General features: G+C 33.6%; 1 protein-coding gene and 1 long non-coding RNA gene across 32 annotated transcripts in view; one reads left to right on the top strand and one right to left on the bottom strand.

Moving 5' to 3' along the window:
- LOC136025213 (twitchin-like) overlaps nucleotides 1-27,495 on the top strand; it is a 397,750-nt gene that overhangs the window by 347,066 nt on the left and 23,189 nt on the right. For 30 of the 31 annotated variants that reach the window (XM_065701032.1, XM_065701099.1, XM_065701049.1 and 27 more), the window contains 8 exons: nucleotides 3,093-3,390; nucleotides 6,319-6,452; nucleotides 8,783-8,990; nucleotides 11,366-11,518; nucleotides 12,880-13,106; nucleotides 18,012-18,302; nucleotides 20,027-20,220; nucleotides 24,031-24,208. In XM_065701032.1, the coding sequence (XP_065557104.1) occupies nucleotides 3,093-3,390; nucleotides 6,319-6,452; nucleotides 8,783-8,990; nucleotides 11,366-11,518; nucleotides 12,880-13,106; nucleotides 18,012-18,302; nucleotides 20,027-20,220; nucleotides 24,031-24,208 (1,683 nt within the window). Of the gene's footprint in view, nucleotides 1-3,092; nucleotides 3,391-6,318; nucleotides 6,453-8,782; nucleotides 8,991-11,365; nucleotides 11,519-12,879; nucleotides 13,107-18,011; nucleotides 18,303-20,026; nucleotides 20,221-22,148; nucleotides 22,232-24,030; nucleotides 24,209-27,495 lie in introns of those variants that run through there. The other variant, XM_065701279.1, reaches the window with a different exon arrangement.
- The window catches only part of LOC136025485 (uncharacterized), a 44,499-nt gene that overhangs the window by 10,903 nt on the left and 6,101 nt on the right, over nucleotides 1-27,495 (bottom strand). Inside the window, exons 2-3 of the long non-coding RNA XR_010617107.1 lie at nucleotides 16,084-16,262; nucleotides 10,408-10,537 (exon numbers count right to left, since the gene is read on the bottom strand). This is a non-coding gene — a long non-coding RNA (uncharacterized LOC136025485). The remainder of the gene's footprint in view (nucleotides 1-10,407; nucleotides 10,538-16,083; nucleotides 16,263-27,495) is intronic.

Below are 27,495 nucleotides of genomic sequence, written 5' to 3' on the forward strand. Positions count from 1 at the left end.
CCTAATGTAAATTTGTCCAAAATTCTTACCAATATGGTAAGGGTTTTATTCAAGTTTGTTCTTCCTAAGGTAAATTTGTCCAAAATCCTTACCAATATGGTAAGGATTTTATTCAGGTTTGTTCTTCCTAATGTAAATTTGTCCAAAATCCTTACCAATATGGTAAGGATTTTATTCAAGTTTGTTCTTCCTAAGGTAAATTTGTCCAAAATCCTTGCCAATATGGTAAGGATTTTATTCAGGTTTGTTCTTCCTAAGGTAAATTTGTCCAAAATCCTTACCAATATGGTAAGGATTTTATTCAGGTTTGTTCTTCCTAAGGTAAATTTGTCCAAAATCCTTACCAGTATGGTAAGGATTTTATTCAGGTTTGTTCTTCCTAAGGTAAATTTGTCCAAAATCCTTGCCAATATGGTAAGGATTTTATTCAGGTTTGTTCTTCCTAATGTAAATTTGTCCAAAATATCCTTACCAATATGGTAAGGATTTTATTCAAGTTTGTTCTTCCTAAGGTAAATTTGTCCAAAATCCTTACCAATACGGTAAGGATTTTATTCAGGTTTGTTCTTCCTAAGGTAAATTTGTCCAAAATCCTTGCCAATACGGTAAGGATTTTATTCAGGTTTGTTCTTCCTAAGGTAAATTTGTCCAAAATCCTTACCAATACGGTAAGGATTTTATTCAGGTTTGTTCTTCCTAATGTAAATTTGTCCAAAATCCTTACCAATATGGTAAGGATTTTATTCAAGTTTGTTCTTCCTAAGGTAAATTTGTCCAAAATCCTTACCAATACGGTAAGGATTTTATTCAGGTTTGTTCTTCCTAAGGTAAATTTGTCCAAAATCCTTGCCAATACGGTAAGGATTTTATTCAGGTTTGTTCTTCCTAAGGTAAATTTGTCCAAAATCCTTACCAATACGGTAAGGATTTTATTCAGGTTTGTTCTTCGTAATGTAAATTTGTCCAAAATCCTTACCAATATGGTAAGGATTTTATTCAAGTTTGTTCTTCCTAAGGTAAATTTGTCCAAAGTTTTTACCGAGCTGCAAATAAGTTGTATATCAAATTGTGTACAATTTGCTTAAAAATTGAAATATTTTCATTATCAAAACATCGAGTAATGTTGATTTTTTATTATTTTGTTTGATTTAGGAGAAAAAACTAAAATCCTTTTTTGCTCTTCACTGTTGGGGCAGAAAAGCTGTGTACCTTTGAATTATTTTGCGTGCTTGGTATATGGGATATTAATGTTGTTCTATATTAGCTTGGTTTCTCGTGAATCCTTATGTTATTGGGAAGCACATTACTCCCAGTCTATAATTCCACGATTCAGCACGGTCCCCAACACGAAAACAACAACAACACACTTTTGCACAGGGGCCAGTAAGGTTCGCATAGCGTGACTATGTCTTGATCCCTGCCGTGACCTGCCGATAATAAAATAAATAATCTACATGACCACAATGAAATATATTTGTCCTATGTTTAGATCGTAGGAGGTGTCCCCCTCCCCCTTCCATCCTTATCAGAAGGACAACTAACTTTATTCCTTGTTTCCAATATTAAGGATTTTCTGTGAAGCATAGAAAAATGAAAATCAAATTCGGTAGTCAAATAATTAGGAAATTTGTTTCTAAAAAATGAATCCAAAATGGGAAAGAAGTTCTGATTCTATTGAATTTTATGTATTTCCGTCCAATATCTGACTCAAAAGCACCAGCCACAACAGATTGATATTAAAAGAGTTTAATCGCTACTATATTTCTTCCTCAGAATCATTGATGATTAGAAGGTAGAATTCACGCCTTTCCCCATCACCCCAACCTTTCTACTACCATATTTATCTGTGGGATCTCTAACTTTTTTCTAGTAGTAATTTTATGCCTTATCATCTTGCTGGCAAGGTATACCACAGGAGTGTATAAATATGAAATAAAAGAAATTTAATGTCAGAAAATCTGGGATAGAAGCTGCCTCAACCACCCCCTGCCCAGGCCCAAAACCACCACTGCGTTTTTTCTTCTTTTTTTTTAAGAGCAAAGATTGTGTTACTCATTCTTGGAACACATCTTTGGAACACAGCTTGGAAAAAAAATATAAAAGAAAATGTGGATAAAAAATTATGAAAGAGGAATCCAAAAAACGAAAAAGGTGTTTTCCTTTATTTTAGAATATTTCTCCTAGTATCGAACCTGTGCTCTAAGAACCTATCTCAAACTTTTGGTATTAAAATGAATGTCTTTGACCTCTACGAAACATATTCTTTAAATAACTGACGTTTAGTGGGTGAATCCTTGCCTCTCTGGCCGAGGTAGGGGCGGGGGTCAATCAAAATAACATCAAAGACTATAAGCAAAACATGATTCACCAAAGATAATTTCTTAAACCACATTGACCTGCCATAAGACTGTATAAAGAAAAACGATACAATTTTTTTTTTTTTTTTTTTAAGGCCAAACGAGAATACCGAAAAAACACACATAGCGAATATTTCGAGCGGACAACCGCCTCTCTTCTTCAGCGTGAACGAAATAATATATTCAAGGACAATGCCGAAGGAAAAACCAACAAAATAAACGCGAAAAGTCAGTGTAAGAAAAAAAAACCCTATGAAAAACCAAAAAATCAAACTATAAAAAAAGAATTAAATAAAAGCCAAATTTTATAAGAATTAAAACCAAATACCAGAAAGCAAGTCATTGGCCAGTATCCGCGTTTGTTTTGTTGGGTTTTTCTTATATGTAATTATGTTATTTTGCTCACGCTAAAGAAGACAAGTGGCTGTCCTCTCGAAATATTCGCTTTGTGTGTTTTTTCAGTATTCTCGTTTGGCCTTAAAAACCCCCATTTCCATCGTTTTCTTTCTTTATATAATGATTACCCAAATTCAGGAATTAAAAAATACACAAGAGGGTTACAATCAGAAATAAAATTCAAAGTTCTCACACATAAAGCACCAGTGAGACCATTTATTTGATGTGATATATCAATAAAGTCAAACCTATCCAATAGATTACGCTTTCGGTACCATTGTGGTAAATGAAGGAGAAATTTACAATATCTAAAATTGAATTGGTTCTCTTTTCTTCTAGTATTTGACTTATACTCCAAGTACCTGCCACAACCTGTTGATATTAAAACAACAAGTGTTTATGAGCACTATGAAATTTTGGAGGAGATTGGCACCGGTGCTTTCGGAGTAGTTCACAGATGTCGTGAGAGGAAAACTGGACTAATATTTGCTGCCAAATTTATACCCGTTACTCAACACACTGAAAAGGAGTTGATTAGAAAGGAGATTGATATCATGAATCAGCTTCACCACCCGAAGCTGATTAATCTCCATGATGCATTTGAAGATGAAGACGAAATGGTCCTTATTTATGAGTTGTAAGTATATTTTGTTATTAAATTAAATATTGACTAAAAAATTTAAATAACTTCTTAATTTCTAAATAAGGATAAAAAAAATGTGTACCTAATTTAAGTCTGATTTCATTAAGAATTCAAATCACTGTCCATTTGGTAGAGTAAACACCCCCAGCCTCCCCCCCCCCACTCTACACACACCCACTATGCGTAGGTATGCTTGTCAACAAATGATCTCCCTCATATTTGTCTAGATAGCAGGTCTATCTAAATTTATAGCAGGCCTATTTATATTTAGATTTTTTTTACATTTTTGATGGGGGAAAGAAAATACAGAGATGAAGAGGGTGAGAGAGAAAGAAAGAATAAAAATGTTGGACATAATTTCTGGTGAATTTTAGGAGTGACATTTTCTTTTTTACCGTTTTACGATTGGTCAATAGCTCATTCTTATCTACCCCGCCCATATCCAACCAGAATGATATTTTCTATTTGCCTATTCTGTTCTACGATCTATTCCTAATAAGTTGGACTGAAGTTATATTAATTTTTTGGAAATCTTAATTTTTAATTTTTCGGTAAAAAAAAGTTTATGCTATTTTATTTCCTTAAGATTCTTTGTTTTATACATAAAAAAGATTACGAAACACTAATGGTAAAATAGAAAAAAAAGGCTAATGGATGGCAACAAATTGTTTAGCTTTACTTTAACCTATTGTGTTTCAGCGTCATCGCTAGTTTCAAACATCTTCAGACTTGGTCGGAAACTCTCCACCAATCTCAGAAAGGAGGATAATTAGATTTACACGGAGTCAATTTAATTTTGAAATCAGTAACTACCATAGGCTCTAAATGAATCTATTCCATAGATAGATAGATACTTTGTTTATTGGTAACTTTGCCAGAAAGTCCCAACCAGGCAATTATTTGTTTCCTGGTGACCAATTTTATAATTCCGAATAAAAAAAATAAAAAGGTAGAACAATTGGTGTCAATTAATAGCGATTGTAACGACACATGAAATGAAATTTAAACATTTGGGAAATGTGGTAATTTTAAGAAGACTGGGCTAGATTGGTATTAAGATTATAAGAGTTTTTTTTTATTTACCTGTAGATAACAGACGAATTAGCAATAATAACTAAAGAATTTCCTGGGTTAAAAATTTGAAGTTGAACCTCGTGTGAGGTTAGGAATGAGCAAAATAAACCTTTGTTAGGGTAACTACGTGTTTCGTGCTATATAAACATATAAAACGTTTCTGTGGTCGGTCAAATTGTATGTAACATGGTTTAAATTTTTCTCTTTATGTACTCTTATACTGTATTTACTTAATTTGTACTTTTTTTAGTTATGTGCTGATAGGAACTTTTTTTTAATGAGAAATGATATAGCGAATTTCGACTCCCACCAGTTAGAATCCACATAACGAGATTGCTCGGTTGTTGTGCTTACTAATTTCTGTCCAATTGTATCATGATGATTGATATGATTTAAGGGGATAACCTCAAAACTGTATTCAGGGGGGGTACGGTATTTGCCCCCTCTCCTTAGAAAAATTTTTCCAACTTGTAAAAACGTAACAATGATGAATATGATTAAACTATTTATGCGTTTTTTGTACCCCCCCCCCTCCTAAAATAACACCTTGGAAACGTTCTTGGATAATTCTAACGGTTTTTGGATTTTTACGCTAGTTTTGTGTGAAAGGTTTAAGTGCTCAAGGTTATTTTGACCTAACGAAACTTAACCACTTACCATAGATAATCGCGTACATACTATGTAAGGCACTTATGGGTATGAATTCTTAAAACTTCGAGCGGGTTTGAATTCCCATTAACGACGATGTTTTCCCCATTTTCCTTTGAAAAACCGCAAACAGGAAGTTATTTTCATGGATGAATTAAACAATTCACAATAAATTCTGTCTCGTAGCCTATCAGATGGACTCAGTTGAAAGGATTACAGCTGAAGATAATAAATAAGGATAACAAATGCATCTAAAGGATGAAAAATGTGGATAATGAACGCAGCTGAAGCATAATAAATACAGCTGACGGAAAATAAATCAACTAAATAACTAGCAAGGCCATAGCCAGGATTTTTTTTTTCGGTGGGTGAAGGTTGCAAAAAAGCTTTAAAAATGCATCAAAAACTTGTTTATATGCATTTTTATTATGCCTTTACGAGTCGAAAAAAAATTTCAGATGGGTTTAAACCCCCTAGTCCTCCACCTCCATAGATATGGTCTTGCTAACTAGTTAAGTTGGATTCTTTTAACCCGTAAAAAAATCAAACAGTAACAATCTATAAGTTCTCAAGACAATTGCACAAAGCCAGAGCTTCTTAAGCTGTCTACTGCTATATGTCTTTAGCTTTTTCCGTGATTTTTTACCCACGTTTCTTGTTTTTAAATTTCGCATCCGCTAATAACTGCATAACAGCTGCATAGCTTTTTTAGCTGCTGTTAACATAAGATGGCAGCAGCTGCATAACAGCACATCGATGTGTTTTTCATTAAAAATTCAATTCCTGATTTTCCCCATGTTTTTGAGTTATATTTGTGGTTGGAAAGTTTATTGATTGTTCTACTTGGCTGTTCTACATATTGTAGAACAATATGTAGAACAGCTGTAGAACAGCCAATTGGCTAATTGTTCTACTTGGCTGGTATTGATTCCAGCTGCAGAAAGGTGGCACTACAGGATTGCTACTTGTCCCAGTAAAAGAGATCGAACAGCTGGTCTCGTCGGTTTGACGCCCTACACCCCAGAAATGGCTCTGAAGAATCTTCATCCTTATCCTTTTGTCCTTTTTAGGTGTATACTTCCCTCTGAGGTTTAAGTTTCCACTTACACAATTTAAACCGTTTTCACTGCCCAAAGGAACTTGGAAAATTTATAATTTAAGACATGGATTAATCAATTAAGACATGGATTTTTTTTGTAGCCTATCTGGTGGAGAGTTGTTTGAAAGAATTACGGCTGAAGGATATGTGATGTCAGAAGCAGAAGTAATAAATTACATGCGTCAAGTTTGTGAAGCTGTGAAGCATATGCACGAGAAAAATATAATACATCTTGGTAAATATGGTTTATGAATGTTTGATTGTCATGACAAATTAATAAAGGGTTCATGTCCATAATGAAAATCCTTTGCAGAATCTTTTTCAAAAATTTTCAAAAAAATTTCAAAAAAAGTTTGGACACCTGTTGCTGATTAAAACTTGATGAAGAACATCTTTGTTTATTAGATTAATAAATTTTGCATTATAATTACATAATTTAGTGGATTTTAATCAGTTTTAATGGGTTTCATTAAAACTGAGATATTCTTCACTCTGTCTCATTCAAGCTAAAAAAATTCAGCTACTATCATTACAAATTAGTCTGGCATAAGATAAATTTTGGTGTTGGCTTGTTCTATCTCATTATCTATATCTACTATCTATATCTATAACCATTATCTATATCTATTAGCTATATCTATAACCATTATCTATATCTATTATCTATATCTATAACCATTATCTATATCTATATCTATTATCTATATCTATAACCATTATCTATATCTATTATCTATATATATAACCATTATCTATATCTTACTGAGGATGGACCTAGAGACCAGGAATTCGAGAGCTGTTTGAAATTCTTTGATATATAGAAATAGTTCTATAGAAATTTGAATGTTTTCTATTCTTAACTATTCAAATTTCACTAATGAGATAATTACGATAAATGAGTGTGATGTTAGCTTGGTGTTAATTAAGTTTTGGCATTCAATAAATCTCAGCTTTAGCTAAATTTTATTGTACATGAGCCTGAAGGCTGTTCTATTAGAAAGCTTTATTGGTAATTCTTTGGGCTATACAAGAAAAACTTAAACATATGGTGAAAAGTTTTCAATGAAATCTTGGCATTAATTAATTCTAGGGTGTGGCTAAATTTCAATTTAAATGGGACCAGCCAATTAGAGAGCTCCATTGCCAATTCTTAGCTATGTAGAAGAAAACTATTGAGATAATTAATCATACAGCAAAAATTTCGTATTTGAATTATTCAGAACTAACCAATAATAAAAATTGTGTTTATAAACGGATTGTGTTTGCCAAATTTTGGCATTACTTAAATCTTGGTATTGACCTAACCTCAGCTATAGCTAAATCTTGCTGTCAACGAGCCTGAAAGTTACCCAATTAGAGAATTTCATTGTCAAGTCCTAGCTGTGTAAAAAAAAACAAAAAAAACTTGAACGATTCAAAACTAGCCAATCAGATGCATGGTTTCATGTATGGGTGTGATATTAGCCCAATCTCGGTCTTTAATTTTATCCTGGCATTAGCTAAATTTAGGCTTCAACTAAATCTCATTATCACTAAGCCTTTACGGAACTCGAGATACTTTATCTAATTGACATATCTGTATTTCACTCATTAAAAAATTAAATTTCTTTAACTATGTCCTGACAGTTAAGTCAAAACTGCGAATATACTTAAATGGTTTTATTTGCGGGTCAGGGTGAAACAGGGGGACCACGGGCCCCTTATCCTAATATTTTACTGGAGTCCTCTTTTTTTACACTTTTTTAAATAAACATGTCAATTTGGTTAATTATTGGTGTCCTTGTCATATTAGGCTCCCCTCGCCCCAAGAGATTACTCTAGAATCACCCTTATTTCGGGTGGGCATACTGTGTCAATTATAACTTTGAAAAACACCCTCATCTGGCGCTGTACATCAATTTTAAGCCAAATTCTTTTAGTTTTCCACCCATGAGAAACTAATTGCTGGGTGCTACTCCTTTAGCAAAAATAAACAGACCAACATTTCCTCCCCCTAAGCTTCTGATTATGTACACCAGTGATCAACTCGCCAAGCCGGGAAAGGCCATTGTTTTTTTTACCAACTGCAATTTTGTCTACTGCTTCCTTACTTGAACTTTTAAGAGATTTTAGAAAACATGATCCTAAATTTGGTTTAAAATTCGGCGTTACTTGTTAATTAATAACTTGATATATTTTTAACTCACACATATAAGAAGTATTAAGGTGGATTCACAATGGGGAAATACATTTATGCAACACACAATTAACAAAAAAAAAATTGATTAGACAATGTGGGAGGGGAGAGGGGAGTTGGTAACACGCAAAAGCCATACATGAGAGTTTGTTACATAAATTAGTTCAAAATGTGTACATAATAATTTGAATGTGTTTGATGCTAGTAGTTTAAATTTTTTTAGATATCAAGCCATAAAACATATATTAACCCAGAACTCACACGTGTGAGTGAAATAACCTCAATTAAGGTGAAATAACCTCTTAAAATATTTATCAAAATGAGTTTGCAATATGTAGCTTACATAATAATTTGGATATGTTTGATGATAACATTTTCAATTTTTTCAGATATTAAGCCAGAAAATATAATGTGTGTCACCAGGAATTCCACCCTTGTCAAACTCATTGACTTCGGACTTGCCACTAAACTTGACCCCAATGAGCTAGTTAAAATATCAACAGGTACTGCAGAATTTGCTGCCCCTGAAATAGTTGAAAGGGAGCCAGTTGGGTTCTATACAGACATGTGGGCTGTTGGAGTCTTAGCATATGTTTTGTAAGTATAAAATTTCTGATCGTTTTATTTCATCTTGGAAAAACTGGTATCTTAGAAATGCCTAAAAATAATCGCATAGTGTATGACCTATATATTTGTGATCCTGATGTGCAATGTATGACTTATATAATGGTTGCAGTATATAACATGTAGAAATTAGCTTTGACACTCAAACCAATAGCTCTTAGTAAGCTAAATTCATCATGCACAGTTTTCAACTTTTTTTTTAGATTTTGATGTAAAAGCATTTGATTGACAAAATTATATCCTTTTCTCTGTTCTCCTTTGTTTGCTTAATGAGATTCACTGTTTTTACTGTTAAAGAGCTCCCTGTGTGAGAAAACCAAAATAGAGGGGTCACGACCTTAGAAAAATTCGTTTTCCCCTCCCACAATATTTTCCATTGATCGTCTGTAGACTAGAATCAGAGATCGTGTAAGGTTGAAACCCTTGAGCATAAGCGGGAGAGTTTCAAAACCAAATTTGTTGGTTGACTAATTAGTTGGTTCCAAGCTTTTAGAGAAAGACATATCCGTTGGTAGCTGGGAAGTAAATCTTGGATTCTTGATTGTTGTGCATTAAAAGCTATGCATCATGATAGAAAAACATCGAAATTTTTACCGACCTGGGTGTTACAATCTCCGAGTAAAAACACCATATTTCTACCTAGAACCCTATCTGTTTGTTCCTGTAGCTGTAAATAAAATTCATCTAAGTCAGGTCAGTTACTTCAGTTGGATATCTGTCAGGCGGTTCTACAAGGCTCTTATCCTCATGTAAGGTGCTTACGCAAACCTTGGCTTGGGTCTCAGGTTCACCTGAAATCCTAAAATTGTTGGGCGTTTCTAATTTAATTTATCAAGTAAATTGTCTTTTTGTGATCCCCCCCCTCATAAAATAAATATTGCGTGCGTTATTGCCTCCTTCTTCTTTTCTTTGCTACGCTATTGAGCTCGAGGAAAAAAACATTACATCTATCTTATTTCGTTTCTATACTACATCTTTTTTGAAATTTTTTGAAATTCATCGTTTTGCTATTATAACGTTCATACAGCTGTCCACTACTACTCACTGAAATATGGTAAAATTACTAATTTCTTCCTCCATCCTCCTCTTGTCTCTCCCCCTGGAGCTAGTTCTGTACTTATCCGAAAGCTGAATGAGAGTTTATATATTTTGGCATTAAAATGCACCCTTTGAGGTATCTCCCTCTCTCCCTTGCTACAAAACAATCAGAGAGCCCCATTGAATTTTTTTCAAGTTTTGTAATTTGTCAATTGCTTACGGGTAGTGTTTGTTACACTATCCCACGGACATTTTTGGCGTGGGAGTTTTCTTAAGAAGGGGGGAGTTTCTGAAGGACTTTCCATGAGAATAACATTCTTGGACGGAAGGGGTGGGGGGGGGCAAGACTTACACTTAAATCCTTTGTCTACTTGATTGCGTGTCGTTAATGTTCCTACCTCTCGCAGTTCCTGCCGAAAACTCCAACCCAAAACTTCAAAAACTCCAACAACTCCAACCTCCAAATACAAGTAGACTTATGTCTAAAATTGGAAATAGTAAAATTATTAAGAAAATAACAACAGTTGCAAAAAATAATAACATTGACATTCGCAAAAAAAAAGATTTGCAGAAATTTGCTACAAAATACAAGAAGAGTAATGTTTTAACTCGAGATGAGTAGAAACTACAAAAATAAACAACAATTGCAAGAAATAACAACATCATAGTGTAAGTAAGACACCTCTGGAAAGCGGAGCTGTGCCATAAATGTACCGATTTCAACATTCATTTATATTTGTCTTATCATTGTGTATTATATCATTGCTTTCATAATTATTAGCATCCCTTTTGCCATTCAATTTTTACTTAATTTTCATTCTGCGAAGTCCCAATTTTGTCGGAACTGTATATGTGTAATCATGGGTGTTTTTGTTGGGGGGAGGGGTTCATATCCAGATAGTCAAAGGATATGGGCTATATAATAATTTTTCTCCAAAGTATTTGGGAGGGCAGCTGCCAACCCTTTGCCCCCCTAACGACGCCCCTGTGTGTAATGGTAAGGTAGGGCACATAATGTCTATATTTGCCTTTAAAACGGTTCAGTATGCCCTAGTATGTTAAAGCAGATTTTGACTTTGCTAAACAGATATTTATGAATGAACAGGGTTTTTCGTTTATTCCTGTTCTGCTTTTACTCCTGTTATGCTGTATCTAAATGAAGATAATAAAATAGATCCACATTAAGCAAGCCTAGGCTTCTGATTCTGAGAAGGAGCAGGCTTATTTATTGCAGGATATACCTACGATAAAGTGGATATAATCTATTAAACTGAAATCCAAAAATCTTTAAAAAGTGTTATATTCTACAGGCTTAGTGGATTGTCTCCTTTTGCCGGTGAGAACGATATAGAAACACTAAAGCACGTACGAGCCTGTGATTGGGACTTTGACGAAGAAGCATTTGCTCATGTATCAGAAGAAGGGAAAGATTTCATCAGAAGGTTGTTGACCAAAACTAAAGAGTGAGTATCCAGATTGTTGGTTTAAGATCTGAACCTATTTAATATAATTTAAATTTAGGACTCTTTTTAATGAAAGCTGTTGCAGATTCTGACTAAGCAAACCGTTCAGGAATCTGGAATTCATGCTTTCAGGAAGTCAATAGAAGGGAAGACTGTTGATCAAAACTAGAGGTTAAGTATCAATATTATTGTTTGAAGATCTGAACCTGTTTAATACCCTTTAAATTTAGGACTCTTTTTTGAAAGTTGTTTAGAATGCTGTTCAGGATTCTGACTACAAAAATGTTCATGAATTAGTCTGCTTTAAACCATACAATGGTAGAAAATCACTGGTTATTTGACCGAAAATATTTGTCCGATTATTTTCATCAGCATAACCGGGTTAATCGTGTTGATAATGCCCTTGTTTCATTTTAAACTAGAATTACCCATAATTTTGGGATTGATTTTCTAGACACCATACCTACTGCTGTCGCTATCTGGTTTTTAGCTCCGGAATTTGGAATAGTATTTTAGTTAGGATTTGAAGATCTGCGCCAATATTTTCTTTAAAATTAAATTTAAAAAGTATTTTTGAATAACAAAATATATTTTAATATTTAAATTTCTTTTATGAAAAAGATATTACGAAAGTTTGTTTTTTTAATTGATGGTATAATTGTTTGACAGTCAAAAGGCTGAACCCCTCTTTTATCAGGTGCTTAGAGCCTTCCTTGGTGTTTGTTGCCAGTTATTTTTATTTTATGCGTAGCTTGTAAATTATCAGTGCCTCTGTGATGTGGATTATTGTCTGCATGCGAAAAAGTTTGTTTTATTTTTAAATATATCACTTTAGTTCATTTACATAATCAGAAATTAGAAATCTTCAGAAAAAATTGAAGGAAAATTTGACTTGTCAAAGACTTTTTTCAGGAAATCTTATGACTACACATGAGTGCTTAAAATGTCCATGACTCAAAGGGCTATAGCTCAAGTACCTTGAAAGGAAGGGAGGTGGTCTGCACCTGCTGATTAATGTCAGTAGGTGGAGCCCTTTTGATGTCATTCATTAAGAGTTTGTTCTTGTAGCTCTCTATATTTCCAAACTGGGCGAAATTCTGTAAAACTGCAGTCTTACCTACTGGTTCTCTTTTTATAAGGTTGTAAATATTGTATAGATATAAGTCTGAAATTTTCGCAAAATTCAAGTTTGTCATGAGATTTAGTCCGAACAGAAACATAGAAAGATATAAACTCTAAAAACATTAAAAACTACATATTATATATAATCTATTATATAAAACTATATGTTATTATAAGAATGTTGCTAGAAATTGAAGATAATCTGACACTTTTTCGGCTTAATATCCAATTCTTTTTAGGAAACGTATGACTGCCCACGAATGCTTAGAACATCCATGGCTCAAAGGAGATCATAGCTCGCGCACCTTGGAAATTTCAACTCTTCGTTACCTCCGCATGCGCGATAGGATACGTGCACGGTATCCCAACTGGGAGAGCTTTGTCTTACCACTGGGCAGATTGGCAGAATATTCTTGTCTCAGGAAACTTCTTGTCGAAAAATACAGGATTCACGATTTCTCCTTTGGTAAGATAAATTTAAATATAATGAATTTAAATAAGGTTGAGTTGACAATATCCTTTTTTATTATTTTTCTCAAAGATTAAGAATATATTTGGTGACATTAGACTACAAATCGTCTACATAATCGAGGGACTACGCTGAGTTAGATAAAATGGTATTCGTTTAACGTACCATTTTTTTTTGGGGGGGGGGAGGCTGAGAGTATCATAAATAATTTCTGAGACCACACTGGCTAATCATGATAAAACGTAAAATAGCAAAGAAGAAAAAACGTTGACAATATCAGCCAGTGAAAAAATAAAAAAAAATATTACGAATTTAAAATTAAAATTCTGATTTTTACATCCATCCACGAAATTATGTTTTGCAATCAAATAGAACCTTTGATAATACCCTACCTGGCAAGCGATTAGCTTTTAAGAGTGCTTTGTGTAAGATGAAACTTTGAAATGCCATTTAGTTTTCTATTTTTGTTCAGTTACACGTTCACCATTACTCTGAAAGTCTTATTTCAGTTTTGTGTTTGTTTTAAGGTTTTGTTTTTTATATTTTTATTGGTATTATTTCGCACTGAGGACGGTCAAGCGGAGGTTTTGACTGAAATATTTGAATATTTTTTTTTATTTTTTCACTGGCTGTTATTGTCCTCGTTTTCTCTTCTTCGCGATTTTATTTTTTGCTGAGAGTATCATGTGGTCAGTAAAACAATTGAAGTACCAATCTTCTTCAGGCTATCAAAAACAAGAATCTCTTGACTGTGTAATTAATTTAGAATTCTGTTAAACTCAGATATTTCAATTATGTAGAGACCACCAAAATAAAAATACATTTTTATATTGAACCAGGGTTTGTTTCAGGTAAGGTATGGCCCAGGTAAGGAATTTATAGCTGAAGATTGTCCTTCATTGATAAATAAATGAATAAAAAATTTAGATAAGGAACTTTTCAAAAAGATAAACATACACCGATTTTGCAGTTTTCCAGGAGATTTTATTTTTTAACGTGGAATAATAGTCTTACATCAGAAACGTGTTACGAATAGAAAGTTCAGCTTTGAAATAGAAAATGCAGGTAAAAATAAATCCAAAAGTTCATTTGTTTATTTTTTCATATAAAGATTCTTTGCATATAAAAAGCAATGGTAAAACATCACGGTTTTCTGGTTTTTCCTTTTACTTATTTGCATTTCCCCTACTATTCCCCCTACTACTCCCCTGCATTCCCCTACTACTCCCCTACATTTCCCCTAGCCTGCTATTCTGCTTAACGATGCTAAAAAGCTGATAATATTCTTTTTCATCAATTTTGATTCACTCTACCACCTTAATGCATAATATGACTGGTCGACAATTTATTCTATTTTGATGGTATGTTTTATGTCAGTCTTATTTATTGTTTAACAGTCTCTTACGCTAGTTTTACAAGAATTCAAATATTTTAACTACATGTTTATTTCGATTTTGCAGCGAAAAAGAAAGGGAAGATGAAGGGATGATATGACCGAAACTTATCACTAATAGTATCACTTATTTCTTCTTTAAATTTTCACACTTGAAACAATTTCACTTGTGTTACATTGCACGTAAGAGAAAAAAAATGTATTGAAGTGAAAACAAAAATGTATCAAAGTGCAAACAAAAAAGTACTAAAGTAAAAACAAAAATGTAGTCCCCCTCTTACACAATAAATGCTGCACATTTTGGGGTTTAATGTTACTCTTCACTTTCATAATGACAGTGTGAACCAGAAATATTCCCAAGAATCATGTGGGAGTAGATATCAATTTACATATTGATGCATTTTTAAAGTTTCTTTTATATAATAATACATTTAAAAATACAAAAAACTGAAAGCTATTAAAGTAGAAGAAATGCATTAAACTGAAAACTTAAACGTATTAAAGCCAAAAACAGTGAAAACTAGATCTAAATTGCATGGGCAACGTGAGGTGTTGCGGCAACCTCTGTTCGGCTTCGCCGAGTAAAGTGCTGCTAGAGCAGCACTTTGGTATTTTTCCTCGTTTCGATTAAACACTGAAGTTGTTAATCTGTAAGGATCTTAAAAAAAAAATACTAGCTACAACAACTCACAAAATTTGCAAACTTTTCATTGCATCTATCAAAAGTTGCATATGCCTCATCGCTGAAGATGATTGTAGCCTAACAGCCGATTATTACTTACAAGTCCCCTATATGTCTTACCACTGGAACCAAATTGGTCTTGCCATCAAATACGCCGGAAACAAATAATAGGTATACCAACTATCAAAAGTTGCGAACCTCTCATTTCCGAAGATGATTATGAGCTACAGCCGACTGTTGCTGGAAACTCCCCTATATGTCTATGTACCTCACTACTGAAGTTGTCAAACCCTTTAAATTTTTAAACTGGTATATCTAATGAAGGAATTTTTCTACCAAAAAATAGGTGAAATATACTTTGATCAGCTCATCAAGAGCTATAGACTGCCGTCGAAAAAAAATTTATCTGTGTATTTAGTTCAAAAGTTGACTTTTTTGCCGTAGGCCAAGTTTCTAACGTCATCACTTAGAAAGGAGCAGAGGATAAGCTCTAATTTCTTTAGCAATGAGAGAACTTTTAAAGTTTAAGAGGCACATCTGATACCATTTCTGTATTGGCCTATTTTTCGTTTCAGTGTGTACCTTACTACTGAAGTTGTCAACCCCTTTAATCTTTCAAAGTAATATATCTCATGAAAGAATTTCTCTACCAAAAAATTCATGATATATACTTTTATCAGTTCATCAAGAGCTATCGACTGCCGTCGAAAAAAAAAAATCTATCTTCAAAAGTTGACTGTTTTGCCGTAGGCCAAGTTTCTAACGTCATCACTTAGGAAGAAGCAAAGGATAAACTCTAATTTCCATGGCAATGAGAGAACTTTTAAAGTTTAAGAGGTATATCTGATACCATTTCTCTAAAGAAATTCCAAGTGCAAAAAACTGAATGATAAACTCACCTGAAATCACGAACAGAAATGGGTAGAAGCAATAGATTTTTGGCCCCAGGCAAGACTTCTACGAAGCTTTCCAAAATACAAAGTCTTATTCATCAATTCGGCCTAAGGTCCACACTTTTTGTAAAAACGGCAGAGCTTAAACCCTTACCACTTTCTAGGAATAAGCTGAAATCTGGGTGCTAGAAAAAAAAACTTGACAAAACCAAAGTGTTGCTCTCGCAACGCAATTAAATTAGGTTGTTCGAATTGGCTAAGTGGCAACTTATTCGACCGTATCATATAATTCTTGAATAATATATATATATAAGATAATATACTCGAACGCATATGACTATGTCAGATAATATACTCAACCATATTAAATATTATAAACTTATCTTATGAAGTTTTAGGGAACCATTACGGACTCGATTTTTAATTTCCAAAAAATATTTATGTGCAGCTCTCTCAGATTTTCGTAGTAGCAGGTGCCACTGTAAAATTAAAAAAAAAAAGTATTGTGAAAATTCAGCAACAAAGGCAAGATCTTCAATACCATCGTTGAAGATCTTTTGAGGGTGTAAGTAAGTAAGTAAGTAGTAAGTAAGACGGCACTAGACCCTTAAGGTCCAAACCGGCGACCGGCGGTGATGATCTCCGTTTCATGGCCCTACAGCCAGGAAGTGCAATGGGGGATTGGGGGCCGACCATCCTGTGCTTTCACACACCCTTCCTGCTTACCTTCCCCAGATTTCTCCAGGTACCCATTTAGAGCTGGGTCGACTCTGGCTGAGCTTACAGAGTCACGCCACTGACCCCCGTCCCAAACTAAATAACTGGTCACAACTGGGATTGAACCCATGCCCTTGGACACAGAACTTGTTTTAGGCATTTTATTAGATTGTTAGTTCTTATGTGTTTATGGACGAAAAGTATTACTGATTTACTAATTAGTTCGTTTATTTGTTTTAATGGCTCAACATATTAAATACTGATTGACCCGTACTACTGCCCTAAAAGCTTCATAAATTTGACACAACTAAATCATATATGTCGAAAATTATAGTCTTCAGATAAAAAATTACTTATTTACTAATTGAGCGAAATTTACAGTATAGATAACAACGTAATACTCCTCTGACACAAGTATTGGGTTTGGGCCAAACCCAATTTTTATCCCGATTCATTGCGTTAATCGTTGGTTTTATCCTCCGTGACCAACTTGAGTGTTCTCTAAGAAAAAGTTTCCCCCAGTCTAGGTTTGTCTCCAGTATATTATCTTATATAGATTGATGGTATTAATCGCCGGCTTGTTCGGTAATATTACCTGTTACCATATCAGGTATACCTTTTCCCGTAAAATCAAGTCTATCATACCATACTGAACTGAATTTCTTGAAAAAAAAAACAAGAAATATATAAGTGTTTAACAAGTACAACGGTGTTCTCAATACAACAAGAACAAAAAAGAAAAGAAAAACACTTTAATGTAGTGTCCCGTAAGGCTCCATTGCCAGTAAAATAATACACTCACGTCAGCAAATTATATACTACTGTTCAGTTCTAGTCATATACTGAACATTATCATGTATCGTGTAGTTAATGTCACATAGTTAATTATATAGGCATTATCATGTCTTGAGACATTGTTGAGATATTTTATTGGCGACCAGCAACGTGACTTTTGATTTAGTTATAAATTGAAATCAACTGTCACAAGTTTTCGTAGTCACAATCGTCGCTATATTCTTAAGCATAGGACATAAATTATACCCCTTATACTCTATACCCTATCAAAAGTAATAGTAAGAGCAATAGCGATTAGAGATTATTAGGAATGAGATTATTATATAAGATTAGAGGATAAGGGATTAATTATATAATCATGCATCATATAATTAACCATATAAGAATTATGACATAGTTAATATCACGTCTTTTCATATTAGATCGTCGCGAAGCTGCCCCACGGTTTGTCATCCGTCCAACAACAGCATTTGCTTTCGAAGGTCAATCTGCACGTTTCTATACACGTATAATCGCAACGGCCGCAGTCACAGTTTTCTGGTACCATAATAATTCAGAACTGAAGCAAAGTGTAAAGTTCATGAAGAGGTATGCAGGCGATGATTACACCTTTATCATTAACAGAGTGAAACTTGATGACAGAGGAGAATATATTATTCGAGCTGAAAATCATTTTGGTGCCAGAGAAGAGCCTGTTTTCCTGAATGTCCAACGTAAGTGATAACAAAATTAAATATTACAAAAGAATCTTCATTTTATGAAGATTCCAAACATGTAAAATTCGCTAAATTTGGATTTACTCATAAAAAGTTACGAGCCAAAGCAAATTTGCATAATTTAAGAAAAAGGGAAAAGCAAATTAGTAAATTCGTATCGCTCGATTAGTTTCATTACTTCAACGTATGTGATAGCCTCGTCAATCCCTGAAACGGCATTAACAAGATCCTGTATCATACCTTGGTCTGCTCCCTCAAATCGACATCATTTCCTTGGGTATTTTCAAAATATTCACATGGAAGGTCAGATTGGCCCATTTCAACAGTTTCAGTTTAAATTTTGAAAATGTTCAAATTTTAAATTTTGAAGTAACATAGAAAATTTTCAAAATATTCACCTGAAAAGGTCAGTAGGCTCAGATTGGCCCATTTCAACAGTTTCAGTTTGAAATTTTGAAAATGTTCAAATTTGAAATTTTTAAATAATTTTGAAATGTTCACCTGGAATGTCTATAGACATTTCAACGGTTTCAATTTGAAATTTGACAGTTTTGATAGCCCATTTCAACAGTTTCAATTTGAAATTTTGAAAATATTCGAATATTAAATTTTGAAATAACTTAGAAAATTTTCAAAATATTCACCTGAAAAGGTCAGTAGACTCAGATTAGCCCATTTCAACAGTTTCAGTTTGAAATTTTGATATAATTTTGAAATTTTTGAGATATTCACCAGGAAGGTCAGTAGACTCAGATTGGCCCATTTCAACAGTTTCAATTTGAAATTTTGAACTATTGATAATTCAACAGTAAGTGATAATTCATAAACGACAATTATTTTTGTCAGTGTTGTAGCATTTAGTGAAAGTCCTTTCCTTCTATATTATACCAGATAAGTGTATTAGAGCAATTAGTGCTGACTACTGGAACATTTTTGCCGCAGTTAGGTTATGAGGCGATGCAAGTGGCTAGTTTTTGTATAATATAGAATTAATCGGGGTTGTGTCCTATCCCTTTTTATATTGGAGTTTTTCCTAACTCCAGGTTAGGGGCTATGTACAAATCTGCTTATAAAGTCACTTCCATCGTCAGTACAAATTTTGTTTTATATTAAAATTTTTACGTTTTATATCATAATAATTTATAGATTTTGTATTATGGTTATAATACTGAAATGTCATTTATTGCACTTATTATCTTATGTTTTTACTTTATACTAATAAATTAATATTAAAATATTTACCTTGACTTGTCCATCCCACCGCCTTTACAATATGGTGCACTCAATCATGTTTTGATAGCATTGAGCCCAAAATGTTGTGTTAGGGTTAACACATGCTAAAACTTAAACTTGGTCAATTTAAAGCTTCTTTTTAAATGTTTGACTCTTTAATGAAGAAATTAAACACCAATTTTTTAATTTAGTAAAAATATGCTCTACCTACTACTTATATATAGGTGGAAACAAAATAAAATCAAAAATATGCACAAGAGCAAGAGGTATACTATATAGCTTCAGAGTCAATACACCCGGGAAAGTTTCTGTTTCGCTTTTTCGTGTTCTTTCTTTAACTATTTTTGGCTTTAAATTTATTTTAAATTTAGTCACTTAAACTTGTTTTGGAAGATTCCTTCAAAATTAATTTTAAGCTAGATTTTTTGTTTTACCTAATTAGCGTATTAAGCTTTTTAGATTAAATTCTATTTTTCCTCCTTCTTCAGCTCTTCCCAAAGAAATTCCAAAATACCGAAGTGAGAGCACACCAGTCAGACGAAGACAAGGCTTTTCCTATCAACTTTGGCAAGAAGAAAAAGATGCAATACCTGTATTTACTTTCCTGTTACGTCCAAGAGTTATTCAAATCGGCGGAAACTGTAAATTACTTTGTTGTTTAAGTGGAAAGCCCACTCCCACGGTAAGTGAATAAAAAATCACTATTTCAAAAGTGGGGGAGGGGATCACCCTGTTTGAGCCTTCCCAATTGCTCAAAATGTTTTCCTAGCTCTTAAACTGATCATAAAATGCAGATAATAAAAACCTTTAACCCTACAAATAAGAATTCTTTTGGTAGACTAAAAATTAGGACCAAAAAAAATTGGTACATTAAAATTATTTTTATATTAAACAGTCCCTATTTAAATTTACACATCGACAAATTTGAAATAAAAGATTTGAAAAGATCAGAGGATACTTCGCTGGAGTAAGATGATAAGAAATAACATATTTTCTTGAAGTCCCTTTAATGTGGCCAAAGCACGAGTTTCATAAAGGATTGATTACTGTTGGCCAAGACTTAAATTTTGTTATTAGACTGTTTCAAGATGATATATTTAGTGAAGATGTTGTTTCATTATAATTCTTTAATAGGCACAATCAGGGCCACGTCTGGGGGAGGATGCGTGTTACTCAGTTTGGATTTTCAACAAAATGTAGTCATAGCCAAACGAATTGGTAATTTGTTTCTTGGGCTTGGATGGCTTAAAGTTGCAACTACAGATACTGTTTTTGTTTCCGAAAAATATATTTTTTTAAAAATTGAATTTAAAAGGTTAAAAATACAATATATTCAAGAAATTAACTTAAAATTTAATTAAAAGCTAATAAAAAGTAAAATTAAGTCTAGAAAAACTTAATCTATCAAAATGCTATAATAAATTAATATATTGAAAATGATTACATTATTTCGTAATATTTTAGTTGGAAACTAAACTTTTTTACTTAACCTTTTTTAGCTGAATTCCTTTCTCTGAATCTATTTTGATGTGTTTTTTTTATTGTTTTTTAAAGTGTTCTTTTTATATACATAAAAATTTTTTTGTTCAAGTTTATATCTTACTACTCGCTGGCTGAAAATCATCCTCGTTTGATTTCATCTTTTTGTGAATAATTTTTTTTTGTTCTTTTTTTTTTATCGTACGTCTAATTTTTAAGTTTAAATATTAAGATGAATAAAAATAACAGAACAGTGTTTTAATTTAGTATAATTAGTGCTACTCAGCTTATTCTTGTTAGTACCCAAAAATTAGTTAGTACCCAAAAAATTTTGTTAGTACCCAAAAAATTTTGCATAATTAGTGCTACTCAGCTTATTCTTGTTAGTACCCAAAAATATTTAATTTTATCTGTGTCATGATATTATATATTCCTCTTGATCATGGAATTCCGTAAATTATTTTTGTTTTGACGTGCGTGTTATTTGTCAATTATGCCAAGTCAATGCACCCATTAAGCATGTTTTTATGGGATTATAGGATTAAAATTTATATGATTATATGAAAGCATATATGATTGTATGAAGATTTATATGAAACTTGAAAAACGAAAAATTTATGTAATAATTTATATGATTACATGAAATTTTATATGAAAACAAAATATTAAAAATTTATGTGAAAATTCATATGAACTTAAAAAATTTATATGAAATATGACGTATCAAACCAAGAAAGAAAAGGGTATTTGAGAAAATGAGGATTTTGTCAGCCAGTGGCAAAATATAAAGGCGAAAAACAAGCAAATATTTTGACAAGGACCTCCGCCAAGTCGTCTTCAGTGCTCAAAAAAAGAAGAAGGAAAAAAACCACAAACAAGATCTAACCAGTGTGGTCTTAGAATATATTTATGAAAATATGAAGATTTATATAAAAAATAAAATATGAAAAATATTTATGAAAATTTATATGAAAAATAAAATATGGAAAATTTGAACGAAAATTTATATGATTCCAGGATTAAAAGTTTTATAAGATTAAAACAAATACTAGCTCTTTTGTCATTACATCGCTGCCAAGTATAACCATTATGAGATTTAATTTTTACTGCTAAAATTTATTGATGTTACAGGTAAAATGGTACAAAGAGAAACAAGAGCTAAATAAATGTGAATACCCTCACACACTCTGATGGTGTTGTTACTTGTGAAATTGAATCTCTCCTTTCGTGCAATAGGTTATAACGTTGAAATTATTGCCCGAATAATAATATTAGAAAGGCTTTCATAGTCCACCTGCCTAGTGCTCCATTCCATTGAGGGGCAATCCCTTTCGAATCCTAATGCGGAAAAATTTACAAACAAATTTAATTTTACTGATTTGATTTGTTGATGTTACAGGTAAAATGGTACAAAGAGAAACAAGAGCTAAATAAATATGAATACCCTCACACACTCTGATGGTGTTGTTACTTGTGAAATTGAATCTCTCCTTGCGTGCAATACGTTATAACGTTGAAATTATTGCCCGAATAATAATATCAGAACGACTTTCATAGTCCACCTGCCTAGTGCTCCATTCCGTTGAGGGGCAATCCCTTTCGAATCCTAATGCGGAAAAATTTACAAACAAATTTAATTTTTATTGATTTGATTTGTTGATGTTACAGGTAAAATGGTACAAAGAGAAACAAGAGCTAAATAAATATGAATACCCTCACACACTCTGATGGTGTTGTTACTTGTGAAATTGAATCTCTCCTTGCGTGCAATACGTTATAACGTTGAAATTATTGCCCGAATAATAATATTAGAAAGGCTTTCATAGTCCACCTGCCTAGTGCTCCATTCCATTGAGGGGCAATCCCTTTCGAATCCTAATGCGGAAAGATTTACAAACAAATTTAATTTTTATTGATTTGATTTGTTGATGTTACAGGTAAAATGGTACAAAGAGAAACAAGAGCTAAATAAATATGAATACCCTCACACACTCTGATGGTGTTGTTACTTGTGAAATTGAATCTCTCCTTGCGTGCAATACGTTATAACGTTGAAATTATTGCCCGAATAATAATATTAGAAAGGCTTTCATAGTCCACCTGCCTAGTGCTCCATTCCATTGAGGGGCAATCCCTTTCGAATCCTAATGCGGAAAGATTTACAAACAAATTTAATTTTTATTGATTTGATTTGTTGATGTTACAGGTAAAATGGTACAAAGAGAAACAAGAGCTAAATAAATATGAATACCCTCACACACTCTGATGGTGTTGTTACTTGTGAAATTGAATCTCTCCTTGCGTGCAATACGTTATAACGTTGAAATTATTGCCCGAATAATAATATTAGAAAGGCTTTCATAGTCCACCTGCCTAGTGCTCCATTCCATTGAGGGGCAATCCCTTTCGAATCCTAATGCGGAAAGATTTACAAACAAATTTAATTTTTATTGATTTGATTTGTTGATGTTACAGGTAAAATGGTACAAAGAGAAACAAGAGCTAAATAAATATGAATACCCTCACACACTCTGATGGTGTTGTTACTTGTGAAATTGAATCACTCCTTGCGTGCAATACGTTATAACGTTGAAATTATTGCCCAAATAATAATATTAGAAAGGCTTTCATAGTCCACCTGCCTAGTGCTCCATTCCGTTGAGGGGCAATCCCTTTCGAATCCTAATGCGGAAAGATTTACAAACAAATTTAATTTTTATTGATTTGATTTGTTGATGTTACAGGTAAAATGGTACAAAGAGAAACAAGAGCTAAATAAATATGAATACCCTCACACACTCTGATGGTGTTGTTACTTGTGAAATTGAATCACTCCTTGCGTGCAATACGTTATAACGTTGAAATTATTGCCCAAATAATAATATTAGAAAGGCTTTCATAGTCCACCTGCCTAGTGCTCCATTCCGTTGAGGGGCAATCCCTTTCGAATCCTAATGCGGAAAAATTTACAAACAAATTTAATTTTTACTGATTTGATTTGTTGATGTTACAGGTAAAATGGTACAAAGAGAAACAAGAGCTAAGTAAATATGAATACACTCAGACACACTGTGATGGTGTTGTTACATGTGAAATTGCCAACTGTAAAGTTTCAGATTCTGGTAAATATAGATGTGTTGCCACTAACAAACACGGCGAAGATGAAACTTCATGTGTTGTGATTGTCGAAGGTGAGTCATTCATTTCAAATTTTTGGCGGATTCAGAATCACGTTTCTACTTTAGTACTGGATTTGAATTTTTGCGTGGATGCAGGGTCTCATTTTCATAGCACTAAATACTTAAAAAGCTAAGTATCATAAAGGGTTTTATGGCGTATTATTAACAACAAAAGAGGGATCTAAATTAAGTAAAGAGGATCGAAACACAGGGTAGAAGGGGCTGTATTTTGAATTTGTTAAGATTTTATAGGATAGTTTCTTAAAAATGTTGATTTCTTAGATTCCATGACAATAATAAATTGTAGTTTGTGTGTGTTTTCATTGGGGGGGGGGCAAAAGTCTTCAATTTTAGACAGAACTCCAAGATATGTAATATCCGTAGTTTTGACGTTGCCAAATAACCGACGTTTGCAATAACCGACGTTTTTACGTTAAAAAATAACCGACAATTTCCAGTTGGAGTTCTAAGGCTATCCTAGTACGTCAATGATAGAGATACTAACGTCGGTTATAGATGAGGTGTTTTTGTTTACTAGCCTATTCAGGATAAATTATAGTTATTTTTTTTAATCTTGTGTTTTCTTGGTTTTCAGATATTTTGCTTTGTAAGCAAAGGCTTGTCCACCCTATCTTTTCCGGGTTGAAGTTTTTTCAAACTTTGACTGGTTTATTTTCCTTCGAATTCTTTTTTCTTTTTAAAATGGCCAAGTTTTTTGTAAAATCCAAATACACAAAATTTATAGTGTGTGTTATTTTATACCGTAAATGTGCCCCATGCTTTTCCAAAAAAGGGTAGAAAGCGTAAAAAAGTTTTATTTAAAAGCAACTGAATAAAAAAGGGAAAAATTTCTTATTAAAAAGGTTAAAAATTTAACCTTTCAGAAAAATTTGATATTTTTTTTGTACAAACGCCAAACAAAGATGATATTGTCCAAATTAGTAGGTTTTCCAACAAGGTAATGGCAACCCTTCACGCATCCTCTAGGGCAAGATATACTCTGTTTCCACCCAACACCTTCGCCATCAACAATGGCGTAGTTCCATCATGGAACTAGGGGGTAGGCCAAAAACATTTTTTTAATTCTCTGGAGGGAAGTTTTATCGTTTTTTCGATTTCTTTTTCAAAAATACCAAAAACGAAAAAATCTTCTTTTCAATTAAACCGCTAGAAAAAGGTTTTTATGGCATTTGGTATTAACCAAGTGACATATAGAAATCGCAAATTCTGTCGGTCTGTTGGTCTGTCGGTCCCGGTTTTGCTACTTTAGGCACTTCCAGGTAAGCTAGGACGATGAAATTTGGCAGGCGTATCAGGGACCGGACCAGGTTGAATTAGAAATAGTCGTTTTTGCCATTTGACCATATGGGGAGGGGGGAACGGGGGGCCGGTTAATTCGGAAAGGATAGAAAAAATGAAGTATTTTTAACTTACAAACGGTTGATCAGATCTTAATGAAATTTGATTTTTGGAAGGAAATCGTGTCTCAGAACTATTATTTTAAATCCCGACCGGATCTGGTGACATCTGGATCCAGATCATGTGGGGGAGAGTTGGGAGGGGGAAACCTAAAATCTTGGAAAACACTTTGAGTAAAGGATCGGGATGACACTTTGTGAGAAAAATAAGCACAAGTCCTAGATACATGATTGATCTAACCGGAACGGATCCGCTCTCTTTGGGGTAGTTGGGGGGGGGGGGGTTAATTCTGAAAAATTAGAAAAAAAGAGGTATTTTTAACTTACGAACGGGTGATCGGATCTCAATGAAATTTGATATTTAGAAGGATATCGTGTCTCAAAGCTCTTATTTCAAATCTGACCGGATCTGGTGACATTGGGGGGAGTTTGGGGGGAACCTAAAATCATGGAAAACGCTTAGATTGGATGGATCGGGATGAAACTTGGTGGGAAAAATAAGCAAAAGTCTTAGATACGTGATTGACATAATTGGAACGGATCCGCTCTATTGGGGGGGGAGGAGGGTTAATTCTGAAAAATTAGAAAAATTACGTATTTTTAACTAAGGAAGGAGTGATCAGATCTTCATGAAACCTCATATTTAGAAGGACCTCGTAACTCAGATCTCTTTTTTAAATCTCAAATGGATCCAGAGTCATTGGGGGGGGAGTTGGGGGGGGGCCGGAAATCTTAGAAAATACTTAAAGAGGAGAGATCACGATGAAACTGGATGGGAAGAACAAAAAACTGTCTAAGATATGTGACTGACATAACAGGACCAGATCTGCTCTCTTTGGTGGAGTTGGGGGGGGGTAATTCGGAAAAATGAGGTATTTGTAACTTTCGAACGGGTCACCAGATCTTAATAAAATTTGATATTTAGAAGGATCTAATGCTTTAAAGCTCTAATTTTAAATTCCAACCATATCCTGTGACATTGGGGGGAGTTGGAGAGGGAAACCGGAATTCTTGGAAAACGTGAAAATTGGGGTATTTTTATCTTACGAATAGGTGATCGGATCTTAATGAAACTTGATATATATAGAAGGATCTTATGTCTCAGATGCTCCATTTTCGACTCGAATTGGATCCGGGGACATAGGGGGCTGGAGGAGGGAAACAGAAATCTTGGAAAACACTTGGAGTGGAGGAATCGGGATGAAGCTTGGTGGATAGAATAAGCAAACGTCACTGATACGTGATTGACGTAACCGTACTGGATTCGCTCTCTTTTGGGGAGTTGGGGGGAGGGGTTCAGTGATTTGGTGAGTTTGGTGCTTCTGGACGTGCTAGGATGATGAAAATTGGTAGGCGTGTCAGGGACCTGCACAAATTGACTTGATAAAGTCGTTTTCCCAAATTCGACCATCTGGGGGGGGGGGGCTAAAGGGAGAGGAAAAATTAGAAGAAAATGAGGTATTTATAACTTACGAGTGGGTGATCGGATCTTAATGAATTTTGATATTTAGAAGGACATCATGACTCAGAGCTCTTATTTTAAATCCTGACCGGTATTAAGCCTCTGATTTTCCTTTTAAATCAATCTATTGATTCTTAGAATTTTTTAGAGCTCATACCATATGAGCTCTTGGCTCTTAGCTCTTCTTGCCTCGTCACAAGTGCCATATGAGCTCTTAGCTGTTGTTTAAATCTAGGTGATATGGGTAGAAAAATTCTGGATTGAAAATGCCCCTTCGCCTCAATTTACACCACTGGTAATGAAATATGCCACTTGATAATAATGCAAGTTATGTTTCGACATTTTTAAAGGTTTATTTTAAAGTGTTTCTTAGTTAATATAGATAATATAGATTAGTCACATAAAGGCTAATCCCAGGA

Source organism: Artemia franciscana, chromosome 1, assembly GCF_032884065.1.
Source record: "Artemia franciscana chromosome 1, ASM3288406v1, whole genome shotgun sequence".
Taxonomy (NCBI): domain Eukaryota; kingdom Metazoa; phylum Arthropoda; class Branchiopoda; order Anostraca; family Artemiidae; genus Artemia; species Artemia franciscana.